Genomic DNA, 15043 nt, shown 5'->3' on the forward strand with positions numbered 1-15043 from the left:
AAAGGCTGCAGTCTGAGAATGAATACTATTTCAGATGTTTTGAACTCAAAGAATGTATTTGGTTTTGGAAAAGTATCAGGCATGAATTGTACTTTAAAAATGATAACTTCATTTCATAATCAGAAATCAGTTTGTAGAGCTTCCTGCAGATAGAAATTAAGTGAAGCTAAAACAAAGAACAGTGGCTTGTTTGAATGCCCACATTAACATAATGTTTAGAGTTTTGGCATATTATTCCCTAAGAGAGTAAATCATCTAATAACTATCGAGAAAAGACTCCAGGCAAACAGATTATATCATGCTTGACAAGATGCTTTAATAAAATTCGACTTCTTGAAATCCTACTTCCACCAAAACAGGTGAAGGCTCAGGCTCTCGTAGAGGCTTTCCAAGAGCACGATTGGTGCTGTACTCAACATCTGCAACGGCACTGTCTCCATAAGCATCCTTCCGTGGCACCACGGAATCTGTTGCACACTCTACCACCTTGCCATCTGGGTATTCGACCACCATTTGCCCATCCGGGTATTCTATGTATGTGGCAGCACAATGTACAAGTTTAACCTCTAAAGAGAAAGAAATCATTTAAAATTTAACTGCCCTAACTGCTAAGTATAATATGTTTTAGTATATTTACAATATAATAATCCAGGATGGGCTGATTGTTAAGCAACTGACTGAACACTTAAGCAGCAACCTGGAAGAGATTAGACAGGCAAGTGCATGCAAGGAAGTTGGAAGGGCACAGACCTCATTCAGTTGAGTGACGATACGGTTGAATGCCGAGAGCCAGTGCAATTTTGCCTTCGACATGCCAGGCTCTGCCGTCACTGCAACCAAGGGAGGCCTTTCATCATCGCCAAGCAGTGAAGCGGTCAGTGAAGTGGCTTTAGCTGCAGCCGGTTCCGGTTCAGACGGTTCCACCACAATTTCTTCGGATGGACCAGGGTAGATCCGGTTGCTCTCTTCGTGGAATGTAACAGAAATGCCAGTCTTCTTCTCCGGAATCGGTTCGGCTGCAGGGGCCACAGCATCAGGTGTGAGCAGAGATGGTGGTTCCTCTATGTGCGGCACCAACCCATTCCGCTTCGCGGGTTCGCTTCTCGGTTCGAAGGATGGTGTCGCAGGCTCACTAGTCTCATAAAATGGTCGTCTTCTAAATGAACCTCCCCCTGTTCCTCCTCCTCCTCCTCCTCCTCCTCCTCTTTCAGTTCCAGCTTCATTCTCGCTTCGTGGACTTGAGGATTCATAGACAGGTGTCAACTGCTTTGAAGGCTCATTGAAGCTCCTTCTTCTCGTTTCCTTCTCGACAGTCAATGTTGAAGATTTGACTACTGGGCTTGATGGTTCGAAACTACGCTCAGGTTCACTCGCACCATAAAAGCTTGGTCGCCGAGCTGATGGCTCATCCACCAAAACAGGTGGAGGCTCAGGCTCTGGTAGAGGCTTTCCAAGAGCACGACTGGTGCTGTACTCAACATCTGCGGGGACACTGTCTCCATAAGCATCCTTCCGTGGCACCACAGAATCTGTTGCATACTCTACCACCTTGCCATCTGGGTATTCGACCACCATTTGCCCATCCGGGTATTCTATGTATGTGGCAGCATCATCGTCATCGTGGGTTGGAGAAAACTCTGGTATGGCAGAAGGTCGATCAACGGGTGAGAATGGTGCATAGGGTTCAGTCCGATCTGCACCACTGAAGTAGCCAGCTCGGTCATAGCCACCATAGGTTCGCCTGTCAGCTCTTGCATCGGGTTTAGGTTGGCGAGGAAGGTCACGACGTGGGGTCGTACGCTCTTCAGTCCAGCAATTGTCTTCTTGGTTATAGTCATGCGGATAGTAGCGGTCTTCCTGCGGATAATTCCAGTCACCAACATGCGACATGGGAGGGGAGCATTCACGATAGCTTTCATAGCTGTCTTGCCGCACTGAGTAGCCTTTCTCTTGAGGCGTGCCTGTATGCGAAAATAGAATTGGTTACATATGAGTGAGATGCATGGAAATAGGGAAGAAATTCCAACTGGCCAGCACCCGAAACAGCAACACAGTGGGCTATACTATTGATGACAAAAAACAATGAATTCTACATCCCAGTGTAATATAGCCATGCAAAACCCTTGATATCAAGTGCTGAAATGCATGTGCGAATGCGCTAACATCATGTATGTAGCTTGACAGGCCAGCATCAGCACTTTTAGCATCAGGCATTTAGAGCTACTTCTTTTAATGAAGAACAATAAATAAAAAAAGCAGTCAATTTGAAGTTAGTTGCGATGATTTGTAATAAAGTACCATCTGGTGCATGATTCATCCCTCTAAATAGATCTGTCAAACGAAACTCATTCATTGTTATGAATAGCATCAGTTATATGTCTATATGTACGATGGCTGTATTTGACTACTGAGGGCAACACTTCAACCCCCCCCGCCCCCCTTGCTGGGGAGTGGTACTGTCATACTGTTTACGACAGTGAATTCCCACTAACAAATTAGGCAAGAAATTGTCATAAGTTAGCATTATGCTCACAGGAAAGTACCACAGGTCTAGCAAATTATATGAATGCGTCCAGGTCTGTGATGAAAATTCTTGTGTGAATAAGACAAGTATAAATAAATAAATAAATAAATAAATATTGCTCAGTTGCCTTGGTAATTGTGTGCAGTACAGGGAAAAGAAATAAAGAAATAGGAATGTGTAAACATTCGAAATTTAAGCTTCAAAATAGGTTTAAGAAAGCTTGTCCATGCTCTGCAAATACAAACAATTCAACATGGTTGATTGCTGTTTTGAGGAACTTGGAGGCTTTTGCCATGAGGGGGCACAACACTGGAATGTTGCAGTTTATTTTGAACCACACTTCTACATAACTAGTTACATGACTTGTAATCAGTTACATTTTTACTTGTTAACACTCACTGTAATTCAATTTGTTTTTTTCGGTAACCGATTACATGTAACCAGTTACTTACGGACAAGACAAGTTGTAACAGGTAATGCAGATTTGAGAACTTGCATTTGATGGGAATTGCAGTAGAATGCTCGCAGTCGTGCCACCCAGCACCTTCACAGGTGCGCATGTAAAGATAGGCGAACCCCGGATCTCAGTATTTGTTTCCTCATCTTATAAGGCTCCACGAGATGTTGGCCAACAAATTGAACTGGCGCTGCTACGTCTTGATAAAAGCACCATTTTTCAATGTTGATGCCATGAAATCACCTACAGACAATTTCTTCAGGTTTTCACTGCCCCTACTGGGAGTGCCTTCTAAGAGCCCCAGCAACAATTAAACACTCCACTTCTCAGAGGACCTAAACGTGAGCATCACATTAATGAGTAACCATGCTCTTTTGTGCATGGTGTTCGTACACTGCATCGTTTTCTTCCTCCGGCACACACCTTGAGTGAGTTTTCAGTGTCACTGCTGATTTTTTCATAAGAAAACGAGAGAGGACCCCCAGTAAAAAATTTGTAAAGCAATTGTTAGTGAACATAAACAATGAGCGAAAAGCCACAGAGGACACAGTGAAAGTGCCAGGCCAGCTCTCTCTATTTACTGTACCTGTGCTATATTACCATATTTACTCATACAATGATCAGACTTTTCTCCATGAAAAATTTTCACACAGTTAGGGGGTGCATTCAGTGGGCGGGGTAAGATTTCTAGCATTTTTTTTTTTTGCACGGTCATCTCTAAAAAGTAGGAGACACATGGTATGATTTGGCGTCTGATATGGCATCCAACGTGCCAGAATGGCAGCCCGATTCAAGGTATTTTGCCTTGCTGTAGCACCAGATCTGATGCCTGGCATGCGCTAAGATTCGATCTGGTGCTATGGCACGGCAAAACATCTCGTTTCCAGCACATTGGCACATTGGATGTCGAATTGTACTGTGTGTCTTCTACTTTTATTGCACCCCAAGCATTCAATCTGGCGCCAGAGAAGGGCAAAACACCTTGGATCCAGCTGCTGTGCGGGTATGTCAGAGGCCGTATAGGACTCCAAATCATACTGTGTGCCTCCTACATTTCTTGGATACCGTATCAGATGCCGAATCGTACCACGTGTCTTCTACTTTCATCGCACATCAAGCATCCAATCCGGTACTACAACACAGTGAAATGCCTCGGATCTGGGTGCTGTTTTGGCACATCAGACGCCGTACCCGATGCCAAATTATCTGTGTGTCTCCTACTTTATGGCAGCAAGTTCAGGGTGGGATCATTATGTGAGAAAAAAAAAATAGGAAAAATTTGATAGGAAAAGGTGGAGGGGGGGGGGGTTGCGTTCATTGCACAAGTGTGTTCATTATGCAAATAAATAATGTAATAAATGTTTGAAGGAAAGTAACAAAGTAATAGATCCCTTTTGAGTAATTCCTCAATTACTTTCATAGGGCAATAATTAGTAATTGTAATCAATTACATTTTTGAATAAAATGATTTTAACTGGTAACAAGTACAAGTCTGTTTTCGACAGCATCGCATTACCTACAGTGTACAAGAAAGAATACCAGTATACGAAACTGTTCTCTCAATTTCTGAGATTCTGGAACACATTAAAGGTGGTCAGCCCAGCCTATAATAGAATGTGCAAAGTTCTGCCCAGCAGCCAAGTGCCACAGCGGCTAAGCGATGGCCAGCAGGTCCAAATCTTACCTGGATAGTCGTAAGGTTCGTCGTAGCCGTGCCTCTCAAAGCTGGCCTGGCGCTCCAAGCTTGGCCGCTGGGCCAGGTGCCGCTTGGGATAGGCAGGAGATTCAGGCCCAGCAACCCAGCCTTGGCGACGCCGGCCATCTTCACGGTCATCGTAGCGTACTGAGCTGTGAGGAGAGTCATCATAGCTGCGTCGACTTTCCTTCCTGCAATAATACAAGCAAATTAAAAAATTACCATGATGATCACATGGTTTGAAATCTGAAAGAGTAAAGTCGATGAACGTGGTTTTTTACTTGTACAGTGACTTTATTCTGTACTGTACAGTGTCTTTATTCTAACAACTTCAGAATGACGACTTGGTGCTTGCCACTGCTCTTTTCTCACTTATATTTATTTCACAGCAACATCACATATTTTAGTGCACATAATTCCAGTGAAGCACATTACGTATTTATTTGCCAGGTAAATCAAGAAATAAATGAAAAAAAGAAGAAAAAAGATCAAGCGCCATTTCACTCTGTGAAAGTGGATGAGCAGCGAAGCTGTTTAGCACACGACACAGAGGTGACATAGAATTTTGAACAAAGGTACGAACAAATTTATTGTCCTGATCGGAGGTCATCGTGACAATAGGCATGCACACACATTCTCATATCACCTCTGTTATTAAATGCATCCATCATGTAAGATAATTAATGGCTCATACTCCCTTAAAGGGCAACTCCGGAGTTTTTTTAACCATATTAAGATATTGTCATTTTTGAATGGCATTGACAGCTCTGTCACCGGTAGGGTGGTTTCAATTTGCTTAGAAATTTAACAGTAATTTTAAATAACCAATAAACAAGATGCCAATACTGAAACGGGTAGCTGCTTCGTGTGACATCATGATGAGTCAATGACATCAGATCCTACATTACCGTAATGTAAACACGCCGTACACGTGGCGCTAATGCCAAGTGTACGGCGTGTGATGATGTCTCCCTGTGTCATTGTGATGATGTCTCACAATGACACAGGGAGCTTTTACAAATTATCTGAACTAGACAGCAGCGATTTCAGTGACGATTTTAGAAACAATGGGGATAGTAGTCTCTCGTGTCACAAACACAGGATGGCCAGTAAAAAGTCATGAGTTGGGAATGCAACTAATCAGAAAAACTAAATGACATGCAGCCATATTGTTTAGCACAGATAATCAGAGTGCAAAAGGGAACGTATATTCAAAATTTTATTAAGCTCAGTGAGCACTGAAAAATCACCGGAGTTGCCCTTGAAGCACTGGTTCGTACTGTTGTAAAAAAAGAAAAAAATTAACATGGCCTCCCCATTACAACAACAGAAGAGAAATGAAATTCTAAGCCCTCAAAAGCCCGGACCTCAAACTCCAACTCAAGGCCGTCCAGAGGGCCCAAGAACTGGCGGAGCGTCACCACGTTCCCGTCCCGACTTGGGCGTCGCCTACGGTTTCTGCCGGAGGAGTTCCCCGCGTGGGATCTCTAACGGATTGAAACTCCTCAGGACTTCAATAAAGTTCTTGACTGACTGACTGCTGGAATGATGAGCGGCACACGTGCCAGCTGTGGGAGAAGACGATGATGCTCGAGGCATTGCTGATGATGATAGCTGATGATAGTTTCCTCTTGCCAATGAATGGCTCATACCCCCTTAAGCAATGAGTGGCAACAAAGCCAGCTGTGGAAGGAGACAACAAAAACGAATGCATGAGCAGTGGCAAGAACATGTTCGGGCAGTTACACCGAAGGGTGCCAACGAGCTAGTTTGCGGATTGTTTACGCACGACACAAATTTCCTAACCATATACAGCTTCACTGTAAAACATCAACGTGTAGGTGCACCTTGCAATTGGAGGAGCGAGCTGTCATGGAGAAATGGGCTTGCCTGAAGCTCGATCGATATCGTAAGACTTCATCTGTTCACAAAAATCAACTCTGCTGAGTTTGGCTGCCCCAAACATTCAGTTTGGGCAATGTGTAGGTTAGAAATAAAATTAGCATATTAGCATCAATTCATCAGTGTTTTTAATTACATTGCTTCGATACCTCTTACATATCATGTGCTCCGAGTGTCACATAAATAATAATAATAATAATATTAGTAATAATAATAATAAATCATTTATTTACACTTCCCAGGAACAAGGTCTGAGTGCTGACGCATGCATACGTTGATGACCAAAAATCAAAAACTAGAGTGCGATATAAATTTCAAGAAGCACACGATGAATAAAAAGAACAATAGCAAAAAGATGCGTGTACCTACACCAAAGCGCAAGGCAAATATAAAAGAAAAAGGAGGAGAAAAGGCAGTTGAACAATGCATGAAACTGTGACACATCAAAGCAAAGCTCAGAAAAGAATGATGACAGCAAGTTATGAAAGATATCGAGATCGTCAACATAAGCGTTATAAAGACTCAGTATTCTGTGGTCGGTTGAGTGCTGGTGATGAAAGGCAGGGACATGGAAAGGTTTATATTCTCTGCTGATCTTGCACGGAATACAAAACATGATACAGCCGAGTTCAGGGGAGATGATACCATAAAGGAGTTTGAAAAGAAACAGAAGGTCAGCACAATTACGTCAACAGCAAAGTAAGGGCAACGACAATAATCCAATCATGCTAGAACAAGGTTCAGTGTCCGTGTTAGCAAAGCAATGGTGATATGTGCTTAGAAACCTTTTCTGGGCACAATCTATGTCACTGTTGGATCTAGAAATGCCATTCCAGACGACCAACGCATATTCAAGTTGAGGAAGAAAGGTTATTGTGTAGAAATTGCAGAACGGTGTAGGATAATAATAATAATGGTGATGATGATGATGGTGGTGGTGGTGGTGGTGGTGGTGGTGGTGGTGATGATATAAATAAATACAATTTCATTGTCATACAAAACTCTTTGCATAGTACAAGCCTGCTAAAGAAAAGCAAGCACTTGAAGGGCAGAGCCGCCTACAGTTAGGCACATTTAACCAGCTACCAAACCAACAACACAGTAGATGTGCAAACTGACAACATACTAAGTACAAACACATTGAGAGAAAAAAATGCAGCAGATTCAACAAGTTGGAATCTATATACAGTGAAGTTTTGTGTGGGTGCATAAGGAGTCGAAACATGAGTAGATGCACATACGCACACACACACGTACACACACAAGAGTGGGCGCACACAAATTATACCAAGCCTTTTGTTAAGTGGAGTTGCTGTCCACTAGCGATTATGATGGATGCCTTCAATGTTTCATAGTTTCAGAGGCAGCATGCGTGCATATATATGTAGCAGAAATTGGTTCCACTCTATCCACAAGAAGCGTTTACTTCCTCATTACCAGGCAGACGCAGATGCGCAAAGGTGAACTTTCTAGTTCCTTTTTTTTTTTCTCTTTTCCCTGCACAGCCGGCGCCATGGTTGCATGGAGGCGAGTGCCATCTGGTGGTGCTGCAAGGAACCCAGCGGCATGCATGCCCCACTGTGACTGGTTGGCCTATTCAGCAAGGGAACAGCCAGGATGCAGCGGCCAAGGTAACGAAACCCAGCGACGTTCGCAAAGAAAAGCTTTGATTTTATAAACTGCTTGCACAGTGCATTCCGCCTCATTTCACAAATTTCCATGTCTTCAGGGTGTTGCTGCTGTCTTGTCGAACAGTTCACACACAGGACAGCACTCACATAATCATATAATAAAACAATTTATATTGCTTTCATTCTTTGCGACTTTGGCACACAGTTTTAGGCAGGCTAAATATGTCTGCTGTAGGTCCGAAGTGGCTGCTCTCCCCAATGGTGCATGACATATGTGGACACTTTTTTTCTCTCTAAGTGCAGAAAAGTGGAGATTGAGTGCGGCACACTTTTACGGGAGGAGCTCCTCACATTCTTCACTCATCACTCACTGGAGGCATGCCACCATTCATGAGAGCGTTGCATATTTAAGAAGTGGAGGATGCATGAATAAAATGGAAGACGACATTCACAGAGGTTCTTGAAGTGCCATGCCTCTTTCAACAGCAGTGAAAAAATGCCAATCACGACATATGTCAGCCAAGGAATGTCTCCGTTGTTGTTCAGTTTTGGTCAACAAGAAGTGCTAAAAACGTTAGAAATGGATGGAGTTCAGGAACGATTTAGAAAGGATAATTTCAGCAGATCATAATGTTCTGGTAGAATGGCTCTACAACCTTTTATATGAAAACTGTTGCAAGGTGAGATCGAGCACCTGCATTTGGCAGGCTCCCACCATGTTTGGCAGGGACCCAGTATGCATGTATTTGATACCAGACGATATTACTGCACCTAATTTTTTGCGAAAGGAGCAAACCATAAACCAGCAAATTAGGCATGACGTGAGCTGCCATGTGCACTTTGCAGGCGTTAACCATCTTTCATTTCCTTTCTGTTCTTCCTTCCTATATGATGCCCACTTTTTTTTCCCTTGAATGAGCACAAGTGCTTGCATGTACACACATGTACTTACTTGCATACACAGTTATGCACGTCAGAAGAGAACTAGAGGTGCAACATTGATTTGAAAAATCATGCAAGTTTTTTTCATTACAGACACTGTTTTCTTTGCCAATCTCATACATTGACATCATTGTCAGCTAGTCATCATTCGTATCGTCGTCAAGCCACCTCCTCACCCTCAGCTTCACTACTGCAGAGTGTGAAGAAAAATAAAACTAACCTTTCCATTACCATTGAGTTCCTCACACTGCAAAGAATCCAAGCACAAGCAAACTGATTTGTGACATATAGTGCTTTCACCTTTAGGGTAGTGCTAGTGAGTGCACTTGTGTTCTGTATAATCAAGCAATAAATCATGACAAAAACCTGTATATATGCCAGGTGTTACATGTAACTATAACCCAACTTTAAGTATAGAGTGGTACATTTTAGACAAATGATGCTAAGTGAATATTGTTCTTAGGTGCCTTGAGTTACACAGACTACATTTTGAAGTGGCATTAGTTAGCTAATTATTGCTTCATTCTGCAAAATTAAATATTTGTTTCAGGACATAAGTTGTATTGGAAAAGTTGCAGAGCATGCTCAGAAACACCTAGTTGTTTCCATTACACTGTCTTTTACATGAGTCTTTTTTCTGAGTTTTGAACAAAGCTTAGGAAATATGAAAAAATGACTCCACTGTTTTGAAAGAATGAAGCCCACACGCCAACTGCAAACGGAAGAAAGTGAGTAGCCATAACTTCCAGCATATGTCCCCACCGTAGTCTGATGATTGAAATCCAACAAGGTCCTAAATGATATAAATGATAGGCTGCTAATGAATAGGGATGCAAACATGATGCAAACTCGCTGGCATTCGAAAGGCATGGGGGCTTCAAGTGGGCTCTGGATAAATTTTGACCACCTGGGGTTCTGTAATGCGCACCTAAATACAAGTGCACAAGCTTTTTTACATTTTACCCCCATCAAAATGCAGCTGCTGTGGTCAGGATAATACCCATGGTCTCGAGCTCAGCGGCGCAATGCCATAGCCACTAAGCTACAACGGCAGGTAAGGGTAGAACTGAAGCAGACGAGGAGGACACTGCATGCAATGCAAAGAAGAGGTGGTCTTCTTGAGAACGGTGTCCACTGAGAGAACCTACTGCTCTCGCAGCATGATTTCAGTGCTAGAGGAATCGCTGAAATCTGTTAAGTTTGTTTAGAGTATGTACATTGAACGTAATATGGATGGTAACATGTGGAAAGAAAATAGGATCATTCTCCTCTGTGCATAAGTTACTCATCAGACATCACATAAGTGGACACAGGCCAAAATGTAGATTGGTGCCACTGTAAACAAAACAGATATACAATTTCTTTTAAATATGTTTGCAAAATACAGGATTCATTGAACCCTTAAACTTGATGTTAATGTCCATAGGTATATCTATTATTGGGTCAAAACAGTTTGACCTTCTGCATCCAAAACCTTTGAACTGTTTTAAAGACTCAAGGTGGATGGGAATTACGGCCTTTCAATAGTGCTACCTTAATATCACAAGCATTGCAACTGAGTCCGCTGGTATGGAGTGATAACTGCTTTTGTTGTGAGCCAGGAGCAAGGATGAGAGAAAGAAGCGGCTATATTTAGCTGCATTTCACAAGCAGCGATTATGGAGGCAATTAGCCCTCACAAATGCATCCTGGTTGCTTGTTAGCATTAAACACGAGACATAGAAATGTAACAAGGATGCATTTTCTCACACTTGTCACAAGTTCACAATGAGTAGGGCTTGTCCGAAGTAAACAAGAGGTTATTGCATATAAAAATCTGCTTATGATGTATGCCAACAAGGCACTTTGACCAAGGTCTACATAAAAGCATGACTGCCTTAGTGCAATATCATGGCAACCCAATAGCACAGCTGATACACGGAATGTGATAAGGCCCTGAATGATCATAATATCATACTACAAAAACAACTCAAAAGTAACATTTCAGACAATGTCCTGCAAAATAATCTTTATGAACTGTTCCACAAGATCACCTAGTTGAGAGTGAAAAAAAAAAAATAACTGAATTTGAGCATTTATAACAGAAAAGAACACATCCATTGCTGTGCTCACCTAGATGGCTCTCTATCATAATCCCTGGTCCTCTGTGGGGGGCGGCTGTTGTAGTAGAGGGGCTCCTGGTAGCAGTCGGCACTGGAGTCGGCATACGTGGTGGGCAGCTGTGAGGTTCCTCCGCGGGCCAAATTCTGGGCCCCATATTGCGATGCTGAGCTGTTGGCATGGTGCATCGAGGCACTTGGGTGTTGCTGTTGGGACTGCTGTGCAGACACTGGGTAGCCCACATCACTTGTGTAGTCACTGTCCTCCGAGACACCCGCTGCAATTCCACAAAAATGCCACAAAGCAACATGTAAGCATTGCAAAGCCATAATAGGATGAAAAGTCTGCTTTCCTTGATTGATCTGGCCCTTATCAGTCAACTTCACATAGACCTTTCCAACAAGAGCTTCTTGAACATTGCCATAATGCCTCTTCGACTGTTGTGAAGCCATGTCAGTCCTCTCTCAAAAGCACCCTAAAAGCGGCAGCACATTCGCTTTGTACACTGGCAACAGTCAAGAAAAATGCTGCTGTCTTTGTTTGAAAAAAAAGGTCCACAGACAAGCTACAGAGTGCAATGTCATGAAGATACAGGTGCAGATAAAAGATAAAGATATGGACGTGGCCAAGGTTTCTGAATTTACTTGGCAAAAATGATTGTTCAAAGTGGCAAACAATGAATAAGGAAAACCAGGGCTCTTCGCATAAAACTGAAACCACTTGCGATAGTAAGTTCAGCACTCTTTTCCCCACAGTGATGCTTATATACGTGTTTCAGGTGCACATTTTCTGCACATTGACCAACTGACATTAGCAAGGTGCAGAGCTTATGTGCCTTGGTATAGCCTTTGTATTTGCTGCATTGCAGTATTATGGCAAGAGCTAGCGTGAACTCAGCAAGTGACAACTGTTGCCTCCAAGATTTCAATGCAAACCATTGCATCTTTCGTTTTCTGTATCTTTCTTTTTTTTTGCATGATTGGAGACACAGAAGGCTTGAGACAAGGTGACGTGAACCAGTGTGAACACTATAATTTGCTGTCACAGGTAATGCTCTAGCAAAGCTGGAGCAGCTGGAATCTTGTTCACTGCAACATGCTGTTACAAAAGGAAGTGATTCTAGAATACAGCCACGCATGTTGCCCACATGTAAGGTTGCACAGTAAAAAAACTACTAGGGCTTTCACACAAGATGTGAACAGGATTTTTCAGTTGATACCGCCCACATACGTTGAGCATTAAAGCTTACAGCACAAATGTGCACCGTTTGCATAAAGCACAGAGCCCACACGTGGTTTCCTAAGTGGTTTACATTCATCAGACAAACAGATAGCCATATTGTATAGTGTGATAAGACAAGTCACAGGGTGTTGGGATAAGAGTTTCACTGGTGCTTAGTATGCAGTCTCCCCTCTAGCGAACAACTGCAGAAGACGAATATACTATGTGGTACACCTCAATGCACCGTGCTGATATGCTGTTGAAAGGTGTAGCCATCCTCAAACATTAAGGTTGCAGCCAATAACACCTGCATATTTTTACGGCAGTGCAAGAGCAACAATGTAAGCAAGAAGCATGGACAGCCTGACATGTGCAGTGCACACATGTAGCAGCAGTAGCTGTCTACAACAGACAGAGCGAGTGGAAAGCAGAATGACACAAGTCACAGGCAAGGTGCCAGGAAATAAATGGCATAAAAGCACCAACAACTAAGCCCACGATCTTCCCACCAAAAGGCCACCAACTGTGGATACAAAGAAAGACTGGTACACCTCTGTGTACAGTGCCGATACTGCAGGGATATACAGTAAAACTTCATTTGGCCGTTCTGGGGAAAATATTTTGAAAAAAAGAAGTGCTATGCTAACAGAGAAAATGTAAGACACGAATTCACTAAAGAAATATGGCAGACACGACTGTCATTGTCATCTACTAAATATGAACTGTTACAAAAATTACTGCATTGCAGTACAAGACACCAACGTAAGCTGAGCTGGTGGGACTCGATACATGCCTTGCCATTCTTGCAGCTACAGCAAGCTTATGTTTGCATTCCTCGAATTAGGCCTGGGTCAGCAGCTTATTTGGGCAGGGCATTTTAGTGAGAAGTTTGGCATACCCACTCGGTGAGAATCATTGCAGCATGAGGCATCGACATGCGTTGAACTTGTGGGGTCAGAGCAGCTCAAGACATGCTTTGTCCTTTTTCCAATGCATTGTGCTTTAAGACAGCGAAGGGAAACCAAACAAAATCGAGCTGGAGGACGACGACACATTATGAATCCACTAGAGTGAAACATGACACGCTTTTCACGCTGCCTGCAGCTGGGGACAACGGTGCATTTGGGTTATCATCTATTACATGTATGCAGTACGCTTTGAATGGCACCACGGCACATGTTGCGTGAAACAAATAAGTGAAGATGCTTATTACAATAGGACTGGTGACAATAGCTGTAAGTAGACTTGTGACAACTCACAAAGAGATTTGTTGGTACCACAAGAGGAAACTAATGGCAAATTCTACAGATCGCACTGGTGTTCACCGGGGTGCCTTGTTGCCATGATGTTTGGATGAAACGGCGGCTCAATGTGCACGGGTGCGATTTGTCGGGGATGTCATAAGTGCATGCTGGCCTTTTCACGTTAGACAGGCGGGTGAGTACTGTGGGAAGCTGCCATGGAGGGTGCCTACTGCTTTGGATCACGCGTGCCTCAAGCCTTTTCTTGTTTACATGCGATCTTGCGGCTGGAAAACATTTCATACAATTGCAGATTGGCGATGCACTGAATGTTGGTGCCGAAATATTCTGGTTTCTGCTATGTGTTGTGGGGATGCGCGACTCTCACGCGTTCCCTGATATGTTGTTTTCCCGCATAGCTCCCGTCTCCTGCAATCCGGCTTCGCCGCGTGGCCTGCGTGATGTCCGCGGCAGTCGGTCTGGTTGAGGCGCAGTACGAGAGATGGCGCGAGTGTTGCGCTGCTAACGCCGCCTACCGGCGGGGTTACTTGGGCGCGGAAAGACAAGGCGCTTCCTCTTTGGCTTGGAGTCTGTGAATGGCAGGGACGCTCCGCGCATGCGCCGATCCATGCTTCTGTGAGACCGTCTCACGAAGCCTTGTTGGAACGTGCCACCGTTCGTGTGACCATACGCGCGAACGACCAGGCGTTGGTGTCCAGCATGGGGCGAACATATTCGCTCGCTATCCGGTCGCGGTGAGTCAGACTTCCGCGATTTGTCGCGCGCCCATCGGCATGTTTTGTGGATAGTGACTCGGCTAGCAGGCATTGATCTATGAAAGGTGCAATAAATGCCCTTGTGATTGTTTGCACTACTGTGTTGTCGTTCCTTTGTCCTAAGAGCACGGGTGTGAGAACCCCACAGTGTTTACCAGGTTAAAAAGAAAATAGCTGGCTCTCCTGTAATCAAGAATAAATGTAATAAGCATGAAATGGCAACCGGCAAAAGAGATTGGTTAGAGATCATACTAGCCACAATATTAAAATAGGTGTAGTGCATGTTTGCAATGGCATGCCCCACCACACCACACTGTGCCGCACCATGCTGTACGCTGGTCCATATGGATGCTGCCTAGCTGGAAGAAAATCGGTTGAAGGCCGCACAACAGGCAGCGAAAGACGTCAGGAAGACGCCTCCATCAAAATGCAGCCGGCACGGCCGGAATTTTATCCTGCGACATTGTGCTTAGCAGTGCAGCACCATAACCGCTAAGCCAGGTAGAACCTGCCGATAGCTAGAAGTGCCTGAAGGAGGCACCAGGCAGCGTGG

At 43.7% G+C, this 15043-nt stretch overlaps 1 protein-coding gene across 2 annotated transcripts in view; it reads right to left on the minus strand.

Moving 5' to 3' along the window:
* Nucleotides 1-301: 301 nt before the first annotated feature.
* The window catches only part of LOC126542791 (uncharacterized), a 57131-nt gene continuing 42389 nt past the window's right edge, over nucleotides 302-15043 (minus strand). Inside the window, exons 8-11 of one of the 2 annotated variants that reach the window (XM_055077450.2) lie at nucleotides 11265-11529; nucleotides 4666-4868; nucleotides 751-1961; nucleotides 302-419 (exon numbers count right to left, since the gene is read on the minus strand). In XM_055077450.2, coding sequence (XP_054933425.2) covers nucleotides 342-419; nucleotides 751-1961; nucleotides 4666-4868; nucleotides 11265-11529 — 1757 coding nt within the window. In that variant the 3' untranslated portion in view covers nucleotides 302-341. Of the gene's footprint in view, nucleotides 1962-4665; nucleotides 4869-11264; nucleotides 11530-15043 lie in introns of both variants that reach the window. The other variant, XM_050189854.3, reaches the window with a different exon arrangement.

The sequence above is a fragment of the Dermacentor andersoni genome, chromosome 2 (assembly GCF_023375885.2).
Source record: "Dermacentor andersoni chromosome 2, qqDerAnde1_hic_scaffold, whole genome shotgun sequence".
NCBI classification, from domain to species: domain Eukaryota; kingdom Metazoa; phylum Arthropoda; class Arachnida; order Ixodida; family Ixodidae; genus Dermacentor; species Dermacentor andersoni.